This window comes from Hyperolius riggenbachi, chromosome 12 (assembly GCF_040937935.1).
Source record: "Hyperolius riggenbachi isolate aHypRig1 chromosome 12, aHypRig1.pri, whole genome shotgun sequence".
NCBI classification, from domain to species: Eukaryota; Metazoa; Chordata; class Amphibia; order Anura; family Hyperoliidae; genus Hyperolius; species Hyperolius riggenbachi.
The window spans coordinates 240,280,095-240,298,164 of record NC_090657.1 but is presented as its reverse complement, the minus strand read 5'-3'; the positions used below and the strand labels follow the sequence as shown (position 1 = coordinate 240,298,164).

The window sequence follows — 18,070 nt, the reverse complement described above, 5'->3', positions numbered from 1 at the left end:
TGTAGCCACCGCTATACCCCTGTACAGCCCCAAAGCATCCACTATAGCTGCTGTAGCCCCAGCTATACCCCTGTACAGCCCCAAAGCATCCACTATAGCTGCTGTAGCCACCGCTATACCCCTGTACAGCCCCAAAGCATTCACTATAGCTGCTGTAGCCACCACTATACCCCTGTACAGCCCCAAAGCACCCACTATAGCTGCTGTAGCCACCGCTATACCCCTGTACAGCCCCAAAGCATCCACTATAGCTGCTGTAGCCACCGCTATACCCCTGTACAGCCCCAAAGCATCCACTATAGCTGCTGTAGCCACCGCTATATCCCTGTACAGCCCCAAAGCATCCACTATAGCTGCTGTAGCCACTGCTATACTCCTGTACAGCCCCAAAGCATCCACTATAGCTGCTGTAGCCACCGCTATACTCCTGTACAGCCCCAAAGCATCCACTATAGCTGCTGTAGCCCCAGCTATACCCCTGTACAGCCCCAAAGCATCCACTATAGCTGCTGTAGCCACCGCTATACCCCTGTACAGCCCCAAAGCATCCACTATAGCTGCTGTAGCCACCGCTATACCCCTGTACAGCCCCAAAGCATCCACTATAGCTGCTGTAGCCACCGCTATACTCCTGTACAGCCCCAAAGCATCCACTACAGCTGCTGTAGCCACTGCTATACCCCTGTACAGCCCCAAAGCATCCACTATAGCTGCTGTAGCCACTGCTATACTCCTGTACAGGAAAGTAGACCAGCAATAATAGGACTGAATTCCTAGTTTCAGATGCAGCATGGGAGAGGAAGGGGATTGGTTGCTAGGGGCAACACAGACAGAGCTCACTTCACACCTCACCAGTCACACAGCTCAGGGGGGTGAGAAGTAATTAGAAGACTCAGCAAGGAGAGACTGTGGGAATGAAGGCAGTGGAAAGCCCCAAAGCACCCACTATAGCTGCTGTAGCCACCGCTATACCCCTGTACAAAGCATCCACTACAGCTGCTGTAGCCACTGCTATACCCCTGTACAGCCCCAAAGCATCCACTATAGCTGCTGTAGCCACTGCTATACTCCTGTACAGGAAAGTAGACCAGCAATAATAGGACTGAATTCCTAGTTTCAGATGCAGCATGGGAGAGGAAGGGGATTGGTTGCTAGGGGCAACACAGCTCAGGGGGGTGAGAAGTAATTAGAAGACTCAGCAAGGAGAGACTGTGGGAATGAAGGCAGTGGAAAGCCCCAAAGCACCCACTATAGCTGCTGTAGCCACCGCTATACCCCTGTACAAAGCATCCACTACAGCTGCTGTAGCCACTGCTATACCCCTGTACAGCCCCTGTACATCCACTATATCTGCTGTAGCCACCGCTATATCCCTGTACAGCCCCAAAGCATCCACTATAGCTGCTGTAGCCACTGCTATACTCCTGTACAGCCCCAAAGCATCCACTATAGCTGCTGTAGCCACCGCTATACTCCTGTACAGCCCCAAAGCATCCACTATAGCTGCTGTAGCCCCAGCTATACCCCTGTACAGCCCCAAAGCATCCACTATAGCTGCTGTAGCCCCAGCTATACCCCTGTACAGCCCCAAAGCATCCACTATAGCTGCTGTAGCCACCGCTATACCCCTGTACAGCCCCAAAGCCTCCACTATAGCTGCTGTAGCCCCAGCTATACCCCTGTACAGCCCCAAAGCATCCACTATAGCTGCTGTAGCCACCGCTATACCCCTGTACAGCCCCAAAGCATCCACTATAGCTGCTGTAGCCCCAGCTATACCCCTGTACAGCCCCAAAGCATCCACTATAGCTGCTGTAGCCACCGCTATACCCCTGTACAGCCCCAAAGCATTCACTATAGCTGCTGTAGCCACCACTATACCCCTGTACAGCCCCAAAGCACCCACTATAGCTGCTGTAGCCACCGCTATACCCCTGTACAGCCCCAAAGCATCCACTATAGCTGCTGTAGCCACCGCTATACCCCTGTACAGCCCCAAAGCATCCACTATAGCTGCTGTAGCCACCGCTATATCCCTGTACAGCCCCAAAGCATCCACTATAGCTGCTGTAGCCACTGCTATACTCCTGTACAGCCCCAAAGCATCCACTATAGCTGCTGTAGCCACCGCTATACTCCTGTACAGCCCCAAAGCATCCACTATAGCTGCTGTAGCCCCAGCTATACCCCTGTACAGCCCCAAAGCATCCACTATAGCTGCTGTAGCCACCGCTATACCCCTGTACAGCCCCAAAGCATCCACTATAGCTGCTGTAGCCACCGCTATACCCCTGTACAGCCCCAAAGCATCCACTATAGCTGCTGTAGCCACCGCTATACTCCTGTACAGCCCCAAAGCATCCACTACAGCTGCTGTAGCCACTGCTATACCCCTGTACAGCCCCAAAGCATCCACTATAGCTGCTGTAGCCACTGCTATACTCCTGTACAGGAAAGTAGACCAGCAATAATAGGACTGAATTCCTAGTTTCAGATGCAGCATGGGAGAGGAAGGGGATTGGTTGCTAGGGGCAACACAGACAGAGCTCACTTCACACCTCACCAGTCACACAGCTCAGGGGGGTGAGAAGTAATTAGAAGACTCAGCAAGGAGAGACTGTGGGAATGAAGGCAGTGGAAAGCCAGAGGACAGTAAAAACCCACACGGTATCTCACAAGTGGCGTCTCCCGGGTACTTAACATAACAAGGCATATTAAATCATCTCTGAGTCCCTTCCCCGCTCCAGTCATTTATATTTTCCTAATGCTAGAGGGGCTGCAGTGGCCTTTTCCAGCAGTAATTATGCACACGGAGCCAGCCTAATTGTGCTACTAGTGATTATTACTGACAACCAACATATTTTACTGCCTGAGAGTTCCAGATGCAGAACGTTGCAGCTACCGCAGAGCGAGCCTCAAAGAGGACCTGTGGCAAAAGGCGATCATCTACTCCAGAAGCAAGGTAACGAGTAGCTCCCTCTAAAGGTGGCTATGAGGCCCACTGTCCAAATGGAGAATTAGGGATCCGGAGGCAGCCAATAAAACAGCGGGTGCCAGGGCTGCCAGCCAAATTCCCTTTATAGCCCCAAGTAATACAGATACCTATAAAGCGCCCAAACTTCAGTGGCACCCGGTATTCCAAATGTACGGTGGCGTTACTATGGCAAAGGGGGCATGGATACCGGCGTTTTCTCAGCGGGGGAAGGGGGGGGGGGCAGGTGGTTAGGGTTTGGTATAGGTGCGGGGTTGGCTATGGCTCAGTGTGTGGGGGAGGGTTGGGGGTTAAGTAAAGATTGGGCAGCGCGGTGGCGCAGTGGTTAGCTCTCTCGCCTTGCAGCGCTGATTCTCTGGTTTGAATCCCAGCCAGGTCAACATCTGCAAGGAGTTTATGTTCTCCCTGTGTCTGTGTGGGTTTCCTCCGGGCACTCTGGATTCCTCACACATCCCAAAAACATACAGATAAGTTAATTGGCTTCCCCCTAAATTGTCCCTGGACTACAAAATACACACTACACAATATAGACATATGGCTATGGTGGGGATTAGATTGTGAGCTCCTCTGAGGGACATTTAGTGACAATACAATATACTCTGTACAGCGCTGCATAATATTTCAGAGCTATATAAATACCTAAAATAAATAAATAAAATAAATAGGCATCGGTGGAAAGTGAGTAATGCGTTGGCATTGGTGGGGATGGGGGTTGGTTAGGTATCAGTGGGGGTGTTGGTTAGGGTTAGGCAAATGGGGGGGGGGGGGGGGGTTGTGGTAAGGGATAGGCATCAGAAGAGGGAGGGCTAGTGTGAGAACAGGGTTTGGTTTAGTGTTTGTAAAATATTGGTAGAATTCCCTTTGGTAACTTTACCAGTATTCTGCTAGTGCTTATTTCCGACGCCCACATTTTCCCACCGCCGCCCTTTTTGCATGTATGCCGACTAGTAGACATAAATACAACCAGCACAAGTTACAGCCCACATATGAGGGAATAAATAATGCTGGTCATGTGACCTGTGTGATTGGTACATATTCATTATATAATACAGTAAAAGGGGAACACCGAGCATACACAAGTAAAGTCGGTGTTTAGCGCTCACCTTTAGCTTGGCACGGAATGTCCACCACTTTCTCCATCTCTGCAGACAGGTGCTTCTCTGGCTCTTTCAAAAACTGAGGGGGCTCTGGAAGCACAAGGCAAGAGCACAAAGAGGTCACATTATCCAAACGTATTCAATAAATGCTACAGAAACCAACCAACAAGTTACTTCTGTCTATTGTCATTGTATTGAATGAATTTGTGAAAGATTACGCAACTCCACAATGGCATTGCAAGATGGATAAGTATCTGCCTGAACCAATATTCAGCCTAATGTGCAGACACTGCATCCTGCTCCTGCAGAGAACCTCCACCATGCTTCACAGTTGACTGCAGACACTTTTCCTTGTACTACTTTCCATGTGTGTTGACAAAATGACTGCCTTCTGTTAAAACCACATAAGTCAGATTCAAACTCATTAGTCCAAAGGATTTGCTGACATTTTTCTGTACATCAGTTCTTGTGTTTTCATACATAATTAGTTTGAGTGGCATTGTTTCCTCGTCAGAGTAGTTTGCGTGGCATTGTTTCCTCGTCAGAGTAGTTTGCGTGGCAATGTTTCCTCGTCAGAGGTATGGCTTTTAGTTGCAAGTCTTTCACAAGGGTCACTTCTGACCAGAATTCTCCATACTACAGATGGATGTACCTCACTGGTTTCTGCCAGGTCTGACCTGATGGTGCCACCTGAAATCTTTGATCTAGAAAGAAAAATCACTGTGCTGCACAAAGGTCATTGGTTGCCCACCAGATTTTGGCCTTGAACATGACCTATTTCTTGGTGTCCCTAGAGAAGAAATTGGCCCACAGATCAGAAACCACTCAACTTCCTTGAAATGTATGCCTATGAGAGAACAACATTTGTTAATGAGAACCTGTAGAGCGAGGAGGCTGCCATATTAATTTTCTTTTAAAAAATACCAGTTGCCTGGCAGCCCGGCTGATCTATTTGGCTGCAGTAGTGTCTGAATCACACCCGGAACAAGCATGCAGCTAATTCAGTCACGTGTCACTTAGAAACATCTGATGTGTATGCTTGTTCAGGGGCTATGGTTAAAAGTATTAGAGGCAGAGGATCAGCAGGCTAGCCAGGCAATCTGTATTGTTTAAAATTAAATAACTACCGTTATATCAGCCTCCATAGGCCTCTCACGTCAGGTTCCTCACAAAACAGCCTGCTTTACCCACAATTTCACTTTACAATAATAGCCCTGGGAACACTGGGGATTGCAAAACGCTAGCAAAATCGCTAGCGTTTTGCGACTTTTTTTTTTAAAGATAAATGCGTATTTTTTTTTATTGCACACTTTTGCAATTCATAAGCAAACGTGATTCGTGCTTCTTATATTTCTAAAGCCCTCGCTGTAAAATTGCAAAACAAAGCGATGCATACACCACATTTGCATTTACAGTGAATGGCCATCGATCACGGCGGTGAGATCACTGCCTTATACTTTTAATCACACGAGTGCTTTTACAAGCGATAGCGATCGCCGACGATTTGCGGTAAACGGCCACTAATTGCATCAGTGTGAATGGGCCCTTAAAGGGACTCAGAGCAGTGCAGTAACTATGGAAAGATGCATATCATTTTAAAGCGCTCTTTTTCCTCTTTCCAATGATATATAAACCGCCGCCCTACGCCTTTTAGTTTTCGCTATTTTAGCTATTGAAATTGCCGCGGCCGCGATTTTGATCGCGAAAATAGAGAAAACTAAAAAGCGTAGGGTGACGATTTAGGTGTTGTCAGAAAGAGGAGAAAGAGAGCTTTAAAATGATATCCACCTTTCCATAGTTACATTGTATTACACAGGGCGACTTTTTCTGCTGAATGGAGCTGCTGACACTGGGGAAAGTGTCGTCCTGTGTAATACAAGTAACTATGGAAAGATGGATATCATTTTAAAGCTCTCTTTCTCCTCTTTCTGACGACCCCTAAATCGTCGCCCTGCGCCTTTTAGTTTTCTCTATTGTCGCGATCGAAGTCGCGGCGGCGGCAATTTCGATCGCCAAAATAGCGAAAACTAAAAGGCGTAGGGCGGCGGTTTATAGATCATTGGAAACAGAAGAAAGAGAGCTTTAAAATGATATGCATCTTTCCATAGTTTCTGCACTGCTCGGAGTCCCTTTAAATTAAGGTTAAAGAAATTCCCAATTTTGCGCCGTAAAACGAGAAGCTGGGCATTTCTGTTCGCCGTGCAGAGGGGCGTCTGCAGCCAGGGGCGTAGGAATAGGGATAGCAGGCATAGCAGTTGCTATGGGGCCCAGTGAGCTGTAGCTACGCCCCTGTCTGCAGCGCTAGTTTGTTGGGAAACTATTTCCTCTTGATAAAAAAAAGGCTGCGTGTTTTTTTTCCCTATTTTGAATAGAATCATTGTCTCCTCATTCCGCAGGCACTGGGGATTTGCTAATTAGAAGCGCGTCTCAGCGACGGAGCCATAATCAATTAGAAAAGCGGGAGAAAGCGCGACGTGTCATTGAGATTACCTGGTGGGGCTCACGGATGGATAATTGGATCGGACAGAGAATTCCCCTGGCGGAATCGGAGTGACGAACGAGAAACAGACACTCCGATCTTAACTTATTTATGGCACCTGGCTTTTAATTCTGCTCAGCAATATGCAGATGCGCCAGTAAAGAGAACCGGTCTCAGCATCCCGCCTGCAGGTACAGGGCGACACTTGCCAGCTTGTTGTACGCTGTCCCTCATTTCTCCATATTGACCCCGTGCAGATCGTGTTTAGCACTTGATGACATCTGTGGATTGGTTACTTAGGCATTCATTTTACTGCAAAGAATGCGAGTTATATAACCAGTCTCTTAGGGCCCTTTCTCACTACAAAGTACCAAAACCGTATTGCGTAGGCGATTTTACTGCAATTATCACGGTAAAATCACTGTACACTCCCACAATTCCCGACGATCGCGGTCAGCGCTTGTTCAAGTTACTCAAAAAATGATAAAATACACAACAATTACATAGGGAAAATACAATTAAAAATGACCCTTAAAATAAGGGGTAGGGTGGCTGGTGGAGTAGTCAAAAAATATACAGTATATATCATAAGGACTAGGTATATAATACTAAATAATCAGTAATTGTATCTCATGTAGTACTTAGAGTGCTAAAGTATATAAATATAATTATACAGAGAATCCTAGTGGAAAAACGATTACAATGTAAGAATCATTACAATCCTAAGGAACAGTACTAAGAGGCGTGTATCAAAAAAGGGCGCCTGGAAAAAAGGGCGCGGGATATAGGCGAAATTATAAGTTGTAATGTAAAACAATATTTTTCGTTTATAGCTTATAACCGAAAATCTAGTGCTAAATCGGTTCAATAAACGGAAATGAAAAGGCAAATTACCGTCTATAACAACAAACAAATTGGGAAATTAAACTTCTAATAGCGTCTATACCCAAAAACGATATTTACACTTGTATTAAGCATAGTAATACAATGGTAGATTTTACTGCAATTATACCGAACTGTAGGCTCTCTCTATCCCTATCCCTTAGACCTCCCCTCTTTGCGTAAATATACATAATTTAATAAATTGTGTATATTACAAATATTGTACCGTAACTATACCTATCCCTACTCTCACACAGAACCCTCCCTGTACCTATCCCTAACCCCTAGACCCCCCTGGTGGTGTCTAAACCAAAGACCCCCCTGGTGGTGCCTAACCCTAAGAGCCCCTAGGTGGTGCCTAACCCTAAGAGCCCCTAGGTGGTGCCTAACCCTAAGAGCCCCTAGGTGGTGCCTAACCCTAAGAGCCCCTAGGTGGTGCCTAACCCTAAGAGCCCCTAGGTGGTGCCTAACCTAAGAGCCCCTTGGTGGTGCCTAACCCTAAGAGCCCCTTGGTGGTGCCTAACCCTAACCACCCCACTGGTGGTGCCTAAACCTAACCACTCCCCTGGTGGTGCCTAAACCTAAAGACCCCCCTGGTGGTGCCTAACCCTAACCAACACCTGGTGGTGCCTAACCCTAACCAACCCCTGGTGGTGCCTAACCCTAACCACCCCCCTGGTGGTGTATATTGTACTGTAACTATACCTATCCCTACTCTCACACAGAACCCTCCCTGTACCTATCCGCAACCCCTAGACCCCCCTGGTGGTGCCTAACCCTAACCACCTCCCTGGTGGTGCCTAACCCTAACCACCCCCCTGGTGGTGCCTAACCCTAACCACCCCCCTGGTGGTGCCTAACCCTAACCACCCCCCTGGTGGTGCCTAATCCTAAGACCTCCCTGGTGATGCCTAACCCTAAATCTTCCCTGGTGGCGCCTAAACCTAAGATCTCCCTGGAAGTGCCTAACCCTAACCATCTCCACTGCACAAACACCCTTACACACATATAAACAATAACAATAATATTTAATCCTATTTAAGTAATATGCTGCATTTATAGATGAATTTTTGTATTAATGGAGAGGGGGCTTCAGCTAACATTTTGCTGGGCAGGCTTACTTAAACTGCTGTTAAGTTCATGTAAATGTAGCTCCGCCCATGACCACACCCACATTCTGGTGCGTGGCCCCACCGATTTTTCGGCTGGAGTACCCAAAAGTGTTCCGGATCTCTTAGGATCCTAGCAATGCCCCTGGATAGCCATATATTTCCCCCTTTAGATAGCCAGATGTGCCCCCTATAGATAGCCAGATGTGCCCTGTTTGGATAGCCAGATGTGCCCCCTATAGATAGTTAGATGTGCTGTACCTTGCACCGGTTTTTGCTGCTCTCCCCTGCAGAGGGAGGAAGAGAAGCAGGGGCACTTCAGGCATCCAGCGAGCCACCTCTTGCGTACATGGGGGTGCAGTGGCCGTGCTGAGCCACAGTGCTGCGCCCAGGGACATATGTTCCCCTTGCCCCCCCATAGATACGCCTCTACTGTCATATGTGAAATACCGGCCTCATATGGATTGACTCTACTTCTGTTAGTCCAGGAGAATGGTTCCTTACCGAGTACAGTGAGGAAGGCCCCGGCGGTGACAGGTGGGACGCTGCTGCTGCGCAGGGTGGCCTCGCAGGAGTAATAGCCGGCATCACTCAGGGTGGGGTTCAGAATGGAGAGGCGGCGTCCAAATTCACTCACCCCGCTGGAGACCAGAGCTCCGTCCTTCTTCCAGACAATGTTCAGCTTCATCAGCGGCCTTCAGGGGAGAGAAACAAAACAAGAGGCATGACTGGATGGCGTGAAGATAGACAACTAAACCTGACATCTGTCAATGTGTACAAATCTCCAAAGACTGCACCGAAACAACCCGGCAACAAAATAAACGGCTGCATTACAACTGACTGCTATGTAAACTCAATGACGTCCAAATCTCTCAACTCAGAAATGTCTGGGGCCTGCCCAGAATAAAACCCAAGTGAAGTAAAGAGAGCTGAGAGGACACTCACTGCTATGTAAGCTGCAGCCCGGGCCGTTTTTAAGCAAAGGCATTCCAGGCCATCGCCTAGCATGCCATTGGTCCTGGGAGTGCCATGCTCCTGATTAAGCCTCGACCCTGAACTAAGCCCCTCCCAAAGGATGCCACACCCCCTTTCCAACAAGAAATCTTTACCTTCTCTCGCATTGATCATCAGAGAGAATTATGTATTATTATGCTAATGTATGATGAATATTTTGTTACTATATATGATTAAATGAGGATATATATATATATATATATATATATATATATATATATATATATATATATATATATATATATATATAAAATTACAACACCCTCCACTTGCCCTGGCTGGAAAGGAAGGATAGATCAGGTAGTTGCTAGGTTACGCCGCTCCGCACGTGCATCATGACGCATGGCAGATGACGTAGCGAGTGTGGCCACGCCTACTGCTATTAGTGGTGAATTTAGGGGTGATACAGGGACCTCCATGCCCATAACTCATTAGCTCCAAAGAAGCATGCTTGCGTGCGATACAGGTGGTCATTAATGTGAGGCCCAGCTTTCCTGGGCAAGTGGCGCTCTGGCGTTGACAGGTCCTATTCTTACACTCACATGCTTACCGCATTAGTGGCCTAGCTGCAGCAACATTGGTACAGGCCATTTCCAGAGTGAATTGTATCTTCTTGCACCAGTGTGTTCTGCCAGGTTGTGTATTATTATTCTCTGTATTATATTTGATTTATTGATCGCGCTGTTTGACCATCTGCAGCTTCAGGTTTTAATAATACAAAGATTCATTCATTCTCTGACATTAACAGGTGTATTTGACATTTTTGTAGGTTAGTCATGGTTGAAGTAGATCATCAGAGACGTCTGTGTGGCTGATATTGTGGTGAAACCCCTCCCATAGTGTGATGTCAGGGCCATGGTTCTGACAGTTTCCTGTCTGTGAACCTCATTGCATTGTGGGAAAAAAGATCTGTTTTAAACTGCCAAACAGTTAAACAATTCCCCTATCACATTGTTAGTGGGTGTGTTTATAGATAAGGGCAGTTGGCGCTGTCTTTTTTTTTTTTCTCTCGTCTGCCAGCGGTAAAGATGGAAGCCTGCAGACTCACAGTGTATCAGACAACACAGCGAGTAGCAATTCTTGATTTATCCTCTGTTCTTTAACTTTTCACTTCGCAATGTATTGACTCTTATAAACCCCCCCCCCCCCCCCTCCTTCTATATTTTAATTACTTTCCTCTTTAGCAAACCTAGGTTGTTAAAAGATACCCGAGGTGACATGATGAGACAGACATGGGTATGTACAGTGCCTAGCTCAGAAATAACTAGGCTGTGTTCCTTTTTTTCTTTCTCTGCCTGAAAGAGTTAAATATCAGGTATGTAAGTGATAAGCAGAAAATTGCTTCTGAGAGCAGTAAAGAGATAAAAAGGGTCAATAGTTCATACATTTTAGCTCTGGCATATATTGAGCAAAACAATAAAACAGTTAAAACTTAAAAAGTAGATTTAAACATAAAATAAAACTGTGGAATATCTTAAAAAGTCATTTTTAGGAGAAGGAAGATAGATACAGTAGTTTATTTCATTAGTTTATTTTGGCCTCGGGGTGTCCTTTAACAATGTTCTTGCTGTGTATACATGCCGACCACCGCCATTTCCCAATCACTAAGAGATGTCTCCATAAATCAGCAGCATTTCTTGTTAGCTTACAGCCCTATTTCCTTGTAACGAAGCCAGCCGCACTAAATGGCTGCACTAAAGCTATTTATTTAGGTAACCAATTAAAAAGTTATCACCTGAAACAGCAATCTGTTTTTCCTCTTCCTGGGTCTGTGGCTACACAGCGCCGCTCACACTGCTACAGAAGATAGGAGTTTTGAGTCAAAAAGATACCATTTATTGGCCAACTTAAAATAATAAGAGTAAGCAAGCATTCAGCTGTGCAGCCTTTGTCAGACTTAAAGTGAACCTCCGGACTAAAAATATGAAAAGGCTTGGTGTTGCTTTAACATTTTCACAGCATCATAACTTTGTTTTTCTTACCCAAGCCTCATTTTTAACTGCACAGAAGAAAACTGCCCGGGCATTTTTCCCCTGATCCTCTGCAAAGCATGATGGGATTTCTGATGTTGTTGTTCTCCTTCTGATTTGGTGCAAATTTTCTTTTTTTTTTTTAAATTTTGAATTTGAGATTTGAGGCCTAGCGCTCGCAGCTGGGAGGGGGACAGTTGGAACTGTGTCTCATGCTCCTTGTCACCTCCTTTCAACCAAAAAGATGGCTGCCCCCATGAAAAAGATGGCTGCCCCCATGAAACACACTCCAATGAGTTCTGGTTCACCATGAGCTTGCTGGTTAGTCTGTACCCATGAAATCACAAACATTTGCCTGTTCTTTTTAAAACTGGGTGGGTAAGAGATTATATTACCTATCTATTTTAATTAACATAACTAATGTAACTTAATGACAGTATGTTTGTTTAGGCTGAAGTTCCCCTTTAAATCTTGTTTGCTTACAAGCTGATGGAACAGACATCTATAAACAAAACTAAAGTTTGCTTTCTTAAAACAAAGTATTTGCAATAATTCAGGTTTGAGTGAGCTCCGAGATGTCTCCCATGGGATACACATAAAATCGGCGCTGGGAGACGTGGGCGCAGGACACAGCCGGTATATGGCTGATCCTGCTGCTGCACAAGTCCCGGCCGTGCTAATTACTATTCCCCCTCCAGGCCGCCATGGATGGTGGGGAATGATACAATTCAGCTTCCAGCAAGTACAACACTCTACTGCTACCACTATTAGAGGATAACAAAGACACAAGATGTCCTGGGCGCTCAGGAACTCACCTGGCATTGGCCACACACTCCATGGACACCTCAGATGTTCCGGACACAACGCTGGTGTTCTGTGGAGCGATGATAATGGCAGGAGCAATGGGATCTGCAGGACCACCGACATCTGCTGAGGCAAATAAGTAAGAGGAAGACATAAATCCAGCGTGAAGGATTAGAGAAGATTGTTCACCTAAGAAGGAATTGAGGAATTTCTTGAATCTGTATTCTAAAAGATTTAGAGCAAATCTATGGAGTACATTTATGATGATGAGCTTGTGCTGGCGGTAAGAACAGTTCATCACAAGCCAATCTCAGCAAAGTTGGCCCTACCATAGTTTTATTGTAACAGTGCTACAATAGGAGCAATCTAATGGTCCTACCATAGTCCTAGTCTAGTACCTACCATGCTCCTAGTCTAGTACCTACCATGGTCCTAGTCTAGTACCTACCATGGTCCTAGTCTAGTACCTACCATGGACCTAGTCTAGTACCTACCATGGTCCTAGTCTAGTACCTACCATGGTCCTAGTCTAGTACCTACCATGGTCCTGGTCTAGTACCTACCATGGTCCTAGTCTAGTACCTACCATGGTCCTAGTCTAGTACCTACCATGGTCCTAGTCTAGTACCTACCATGGTCCTAGTCTAGTACCTACCATGGTCCTAGTCTAGTACCTACCATGGTCCTAGTCTAGTACCTACCATGGTCCTAGTCTAGTACCTACCATGGTCCTAGTCTAGTACCTACCATGCTCCTAGTCTAGTACCTACCATGCTCCTAGTCTAGGACCTACTTGAGTTCCAGTCTAATTGTCCTACCATAGTTGCAGTCTAATTGTCCTACCATAGTTCTACTCTAATGGTCCTAACATAGTCCTAATGGTACTACAATAGTTCTAGTCTAATATCCCTACCTTAGTTAGTCTAGTCCCTATTTGAGTTCCAGTTAAATTGTCCTACCATAGTTCTACTCTAATGGTCCTACCATAGTTGTAGACTAATAGTCCTAAGGACCATACAATAGTCCTAGTCTAATAAACCTAACAATCTTAATTGTCCTACCATAGTCCTAGTCTAATGTGCCTGCATAGTTCTAGTCTAATAGTACGACCATAGCCCTAGTGTAATGTCCCTACCAAAGTTTTACTCTAAAGGTCCTACCATATTTGTAGTCTAATAGTCCTAACAAAGTCCTAATGGCCCTACCATAGTCCTGGTCTAATAATCCTAACATAATTGTAATGGTCCTACCATAGTCCTAGTCTAATAATCCTAACATAATTGTAATGGCCCGACCATAGTCCTAGTCTCATAATCCTAACATAATTGTAATGGCCCTACCATAGTCCTAGTCTAATAATCCTAACATAGTTGTAATGGCTCTACCATAGTCCTAGTCTAATAATCCTAACATAATTGTAATGGTCCTACCATAGTCCTAGTCTAATAATCCTAACATAGTTGTAATGGTCCTACCATAGTCCTAGTCTAATAATCCTAACATAGTTGTAATGGCCCAACCATAGTCCTAGTCTAATAATCCTAACATAATTGTAATGGCCCTACCATAGTCCTAGTCTAATAATCCTAACATAATTGTAATGGCTCTACCATAGTCCTAGTCTAATAATCCTAACATAATTGTAATGGTCCTACCATAGTCCTAGTCTAATAATCCTAACATAATTGTAATGGCCCTACCATAGTCCTAGTCTAATAATCCTAACATAATTGTAATGGTCCTACCATAGTCCTAGTCTAATAATCCTAACATAATTGTAATGGCCCTACCATAGTCCTAGTCTAATAATCCTAACATAATTGTAATGGCCCGACCATAGTCCTAGTCTAATAATCCTAACATAATTGTAATGGCTCTACCATAGTCCTAGTCTAATAATCCTAACAAAGTCCTAATGGCCCTACCATAGTCCTAGTCTAATAACCCTAACATAATTGTAATGGTCCTACCATAGTCCTAGTCTAATAATCCTAACATAATTGTAATGGTCCTACCATAGTCCTAGTCTAATAACCCTAACATAATTGTAATGGCCCTACCATTGTCCTAGTCTAATAACCCTAACATAATTGTAATGGCCCTACCATTGTCCTAGTCTTATAATCCTAACATAATTATAATGGTCCTACCATATTCGTAGTCTAATAGTCCTAACAAAGTCCTAATGGCCCTACCATAGTCCTAGTCTAATAACCCTAACATAATTGTAATGGTCCTACCATAGTCCTAGTCTAATAACCCTAACATAATTGTAATGGCCCTACCATTGTCCTAGTCTTATAATCCTAACATAATTATAATGGTCCTACCATATTCGTAGTCTAATAGTCCTAACAAAGTCCTAATGGCCCTACCATAGTCCTAGTCTAATAACCCTAACATAATTGTAATGGCCCTACCATTGTCCTAGTCTAATAATCCTAACATAATTGTAATGGTCCTACCATAGTCCTAGTCTAATAACCCTAACATAATTGTAATGGCCCTACCATTGTCCTAGTCTTATAATCCTAACATAATTATAATGGTCCTACCATATTCGTAGTCTAATAGTCCTAACAAAGTCCTAATGGCCCTACCATAGTCCTAGTCTAATAACCCTAACATAATTGTAATGGCCCTACCATTGTCCTAGTCTAATAATCCTAACATAATTGTAATGGTCCTACCATAGTCCTAGTCTAATAACCCTAACATAATTGTAATGGCCCTACCATTGTCCTAGTCTTATAATCCTAACATAATTATAATGGTCCTACCATATTCGTAGTCTAATAGTCCTAACAAAGTCCTAATGGCCCTACCATAGTCCTAGTCTAATAACCCTAACATAATTGTAATGGCCCTACCATTGTCCTAGTCTTATAATCCTAACATAATTATAATGGTCCTACCATATTCGTAGTCTAATAGTCCTAACAAAGTCCTAATGGCCCTACCATAGTCCTAGTCTAATAATCCTAACATAATTGTAATGGCCCTACCATAGTCCTAGTCTAATAATCCTAACATAATTGTAATGGTCCTACCATAGTCCTAGTCTAATAATCCTAACATAATTGTAATGGTCCTACCATAGTCCTAGTCTAATAATCCTAACATAATTGTAATGGTCCTACCATAGTCCTAGTCTAATAATCCTAACATAATTGTAATGGTCCTACCATAGTCCTAGTCTAATAATCCTAACATAATTGTAATGGGCCTACCATAGTCCTAGTCTAATAATCCTAACATAATTGTAATGGCCCAACCATAGTCCTAGTCTAATAATCCTAACATAATTGTAATGGTCCTACCATAGTCCTAGTCTAATAATCCTAACATAATTGTAATGGCCCTACCATAGTCCTAGTCTAATAATCCTAACATAATTGTAATGGTTCTACCATAGTCCTAGTCTAATAATCCTAACATAATTGTAATGGCCCTACCATAGTCCTAGTCTTATAATCCTAACATAATTATAATAGTCCTACCATATTCGTAGTCTAATAGTCCTAACAAAGTCCTAATGGCCCTACCATAGTCCTAGTCTAATAATCCTAACATAATTGTAATGGCCCTACCATAGTCCTAGTCTAATAATCCTAACATAATTGTAATGGTCCTACCATAGTCCTAGTCTAATAATCCTAACATAATTGTAATGGTCCTACCATAGTCCTAGTCTAATAATCCTAACATAATTGTAATGGTCCTACCATAGTCCTAGTCTAATAATCCTAACATAATTGTAATGGTCCTACCATAGTCCTAGTCTAATAATCCTAACATAATTGTAATGGGCCTACCATAGTCCTAGTCTAATAATCCTAACATAATTGTAATGGCCCAACCATAGTCCTAGTCTAATAATCCTAACATAATTGTAATGGTCCTACCATAGTCCTAGTCTAATAATCCTAACATAATTGTAATGGCCCTACCATAGTCCTAGTCTTATAATCCTAACATAATTATAATGGTCCTACCATATTCGTAGTCTAATAGTCCTAACAAAGTCCTAATGGCCCTACCATAGTCCTAGTCTAATAATCCTAACATAATTGTAATGGCCCTACCATAGTCCTAGTCTAATAATCCTAACATAATTGTAATGGTCCTACCATAGTCCTAGTCTAATAATCCTAACATAATTGTAATGGTCCTACCATAGTCCTAGTCTAATAATCCTAACATAATTGTAATGGTCCTACCATAGTCCTAGTCTAATAATCCTAACATAATTGTAATGGTCCTACCATAGTCCTAGTCTAATAATCCTAACATAATTGTAATGGGCCTACCATAGTCCTAGTCTAATAATCCTAACATAATTGTAATGGCCCAACCATAGTCCTAGTCTAATAATCCTAACATAATTGTAATGGTCCTACCATAGTCCTAGTCTAATAATCCTAACATAATTGTAATGGCCCTACCATAGTCCTAGTCTAATAATCCTAACATAATTGTAATGGTCCTACCATAGTCCTAGTCTAATAATCCTAACATAATTGTAATGGCCCAACCATAGTCCTAGTCTAATAATCCTAACATAATTGTAATGGTCCTACCATAGTCCTAGTCTAATAATCCTAACATAATTGTAATGGTCCTACCATAGTCCTAGTCTAATAATCCTAACATAATTGTAATGGTCCTACCATAGTCCTAGTCTAATAATCCTAACATAATTGTAATGGTCCTACCATAGTCCTAGTCTAATAATCCTAACATAATTGTAATGGCCCAACCATAGTCCTAGTCTAATAATCCTAACATAATTGTAATGGTCCTACCATAGTCCTAGTCTAATAATCCTAACATAATTGTAATGGTCCTACCATAGTCCTAGTCTAATAATCCTAACATAATTGTAATGGTCCTACCATAGTCCTAGTCTAATAATCCTAACATAATTGTAATGGTCCTACCATAGTCCTAGTCTAATAATCCTAACATAATTGTAATGGGCCTACCATAGTCCTAGTCTAATAATCCTAACATAATTGTAATGGCCCAACCATAGTCCTAGTCTAATAATCCTAACATAATTGTAATGGTCCTACCATAGTCCTAGTCTAATAATCCTAACATAATTGTAATGGCCCTACCATAGTCCTAGTCTAATAATCCTAACATAATTGTAATGGTCCTACCATAGTCCTAGTCTAATAATCCTAACATAATTGTAATGGCCCAACCATAGTCCTAGTCTAATAATCCTAACATAATTGTAATGGTCCTACCATAGTCCTAGTCTAATAATCCTAACATAATTGTAATGGTCCTACCATAGTCCTAGTCTAATAATCCTAACATAATTGTAATGGTCCTACCATAGTCCTAGTCTAATAATCCTAACATAATTGTAATGGTCCTACCATAGTCCTAGTCTAATAATCCTAACATAATTGTAATGGCCCAACCATAGTCCTAGTCTAATAATCCTAACATAATTGTAATGGTCCTACCATAGTCCTAGTCTAATAATCCTAACATAATTGTAATGGTCCTACCATAGTCCTAGTCTTAATATGCCTCTTACATAGTCTATGACCATCTGCACACGTCAGTTTAGGATTTTGAGGAGCGAGCAGAAAATGGAACCCTGCAAACATAGGAAGATACAAACTCCATGTAGCTATGCTCTTGGCACAGATCTTAAGCTGGAACTAGTTCTGCCAGGTAAATCTGGTATCCATTATGCCACCCAC

General features: G+C 43.4%; 1 protein-coding gene across 24 annotated transcripts in view; it reads right to left on the bottom strand.

Annotated features, from left to right (window-relative positions):
• SDK2 (sidekick cell adhesion molecule 2) overlaps window positions 1-18,070 on the bottom strand; it is a 1,552,195-nt gene that overhangs the window by 220,310 nt on the left and 1,313,815 nt on the right. For 19 of the 24 annotated variants that reach the window (XM_068263131.1, XM_068263129.1, XM_068263132.1 and 16 more), the window contains 3 exons: window positions 12,359-12,473; window positions 9,064-9,254; window positions 4,096-4,179 (listed from right to left, as the gene is read on the bottom strand). In XM_068263131.1, coding sequence (XP_068119232.1) covers window positions 4,096-4,179; window positions 9,064-9,254; window positions 12,359-12,473 — 390 coding nt within the window. Of the gene's footprint in view, window positions 1-4,095; window positions 4,180-9,063; window positions 9,255-11,308; window positions 11,346-12,358; window positions 12,474-18,070 lie in introns of those variants that run through there. The other 5 variants (XM_068263122.1, XM_068263136.1, XM_068263143.1 and 2 more) reach the window with 2 other exon arrangements.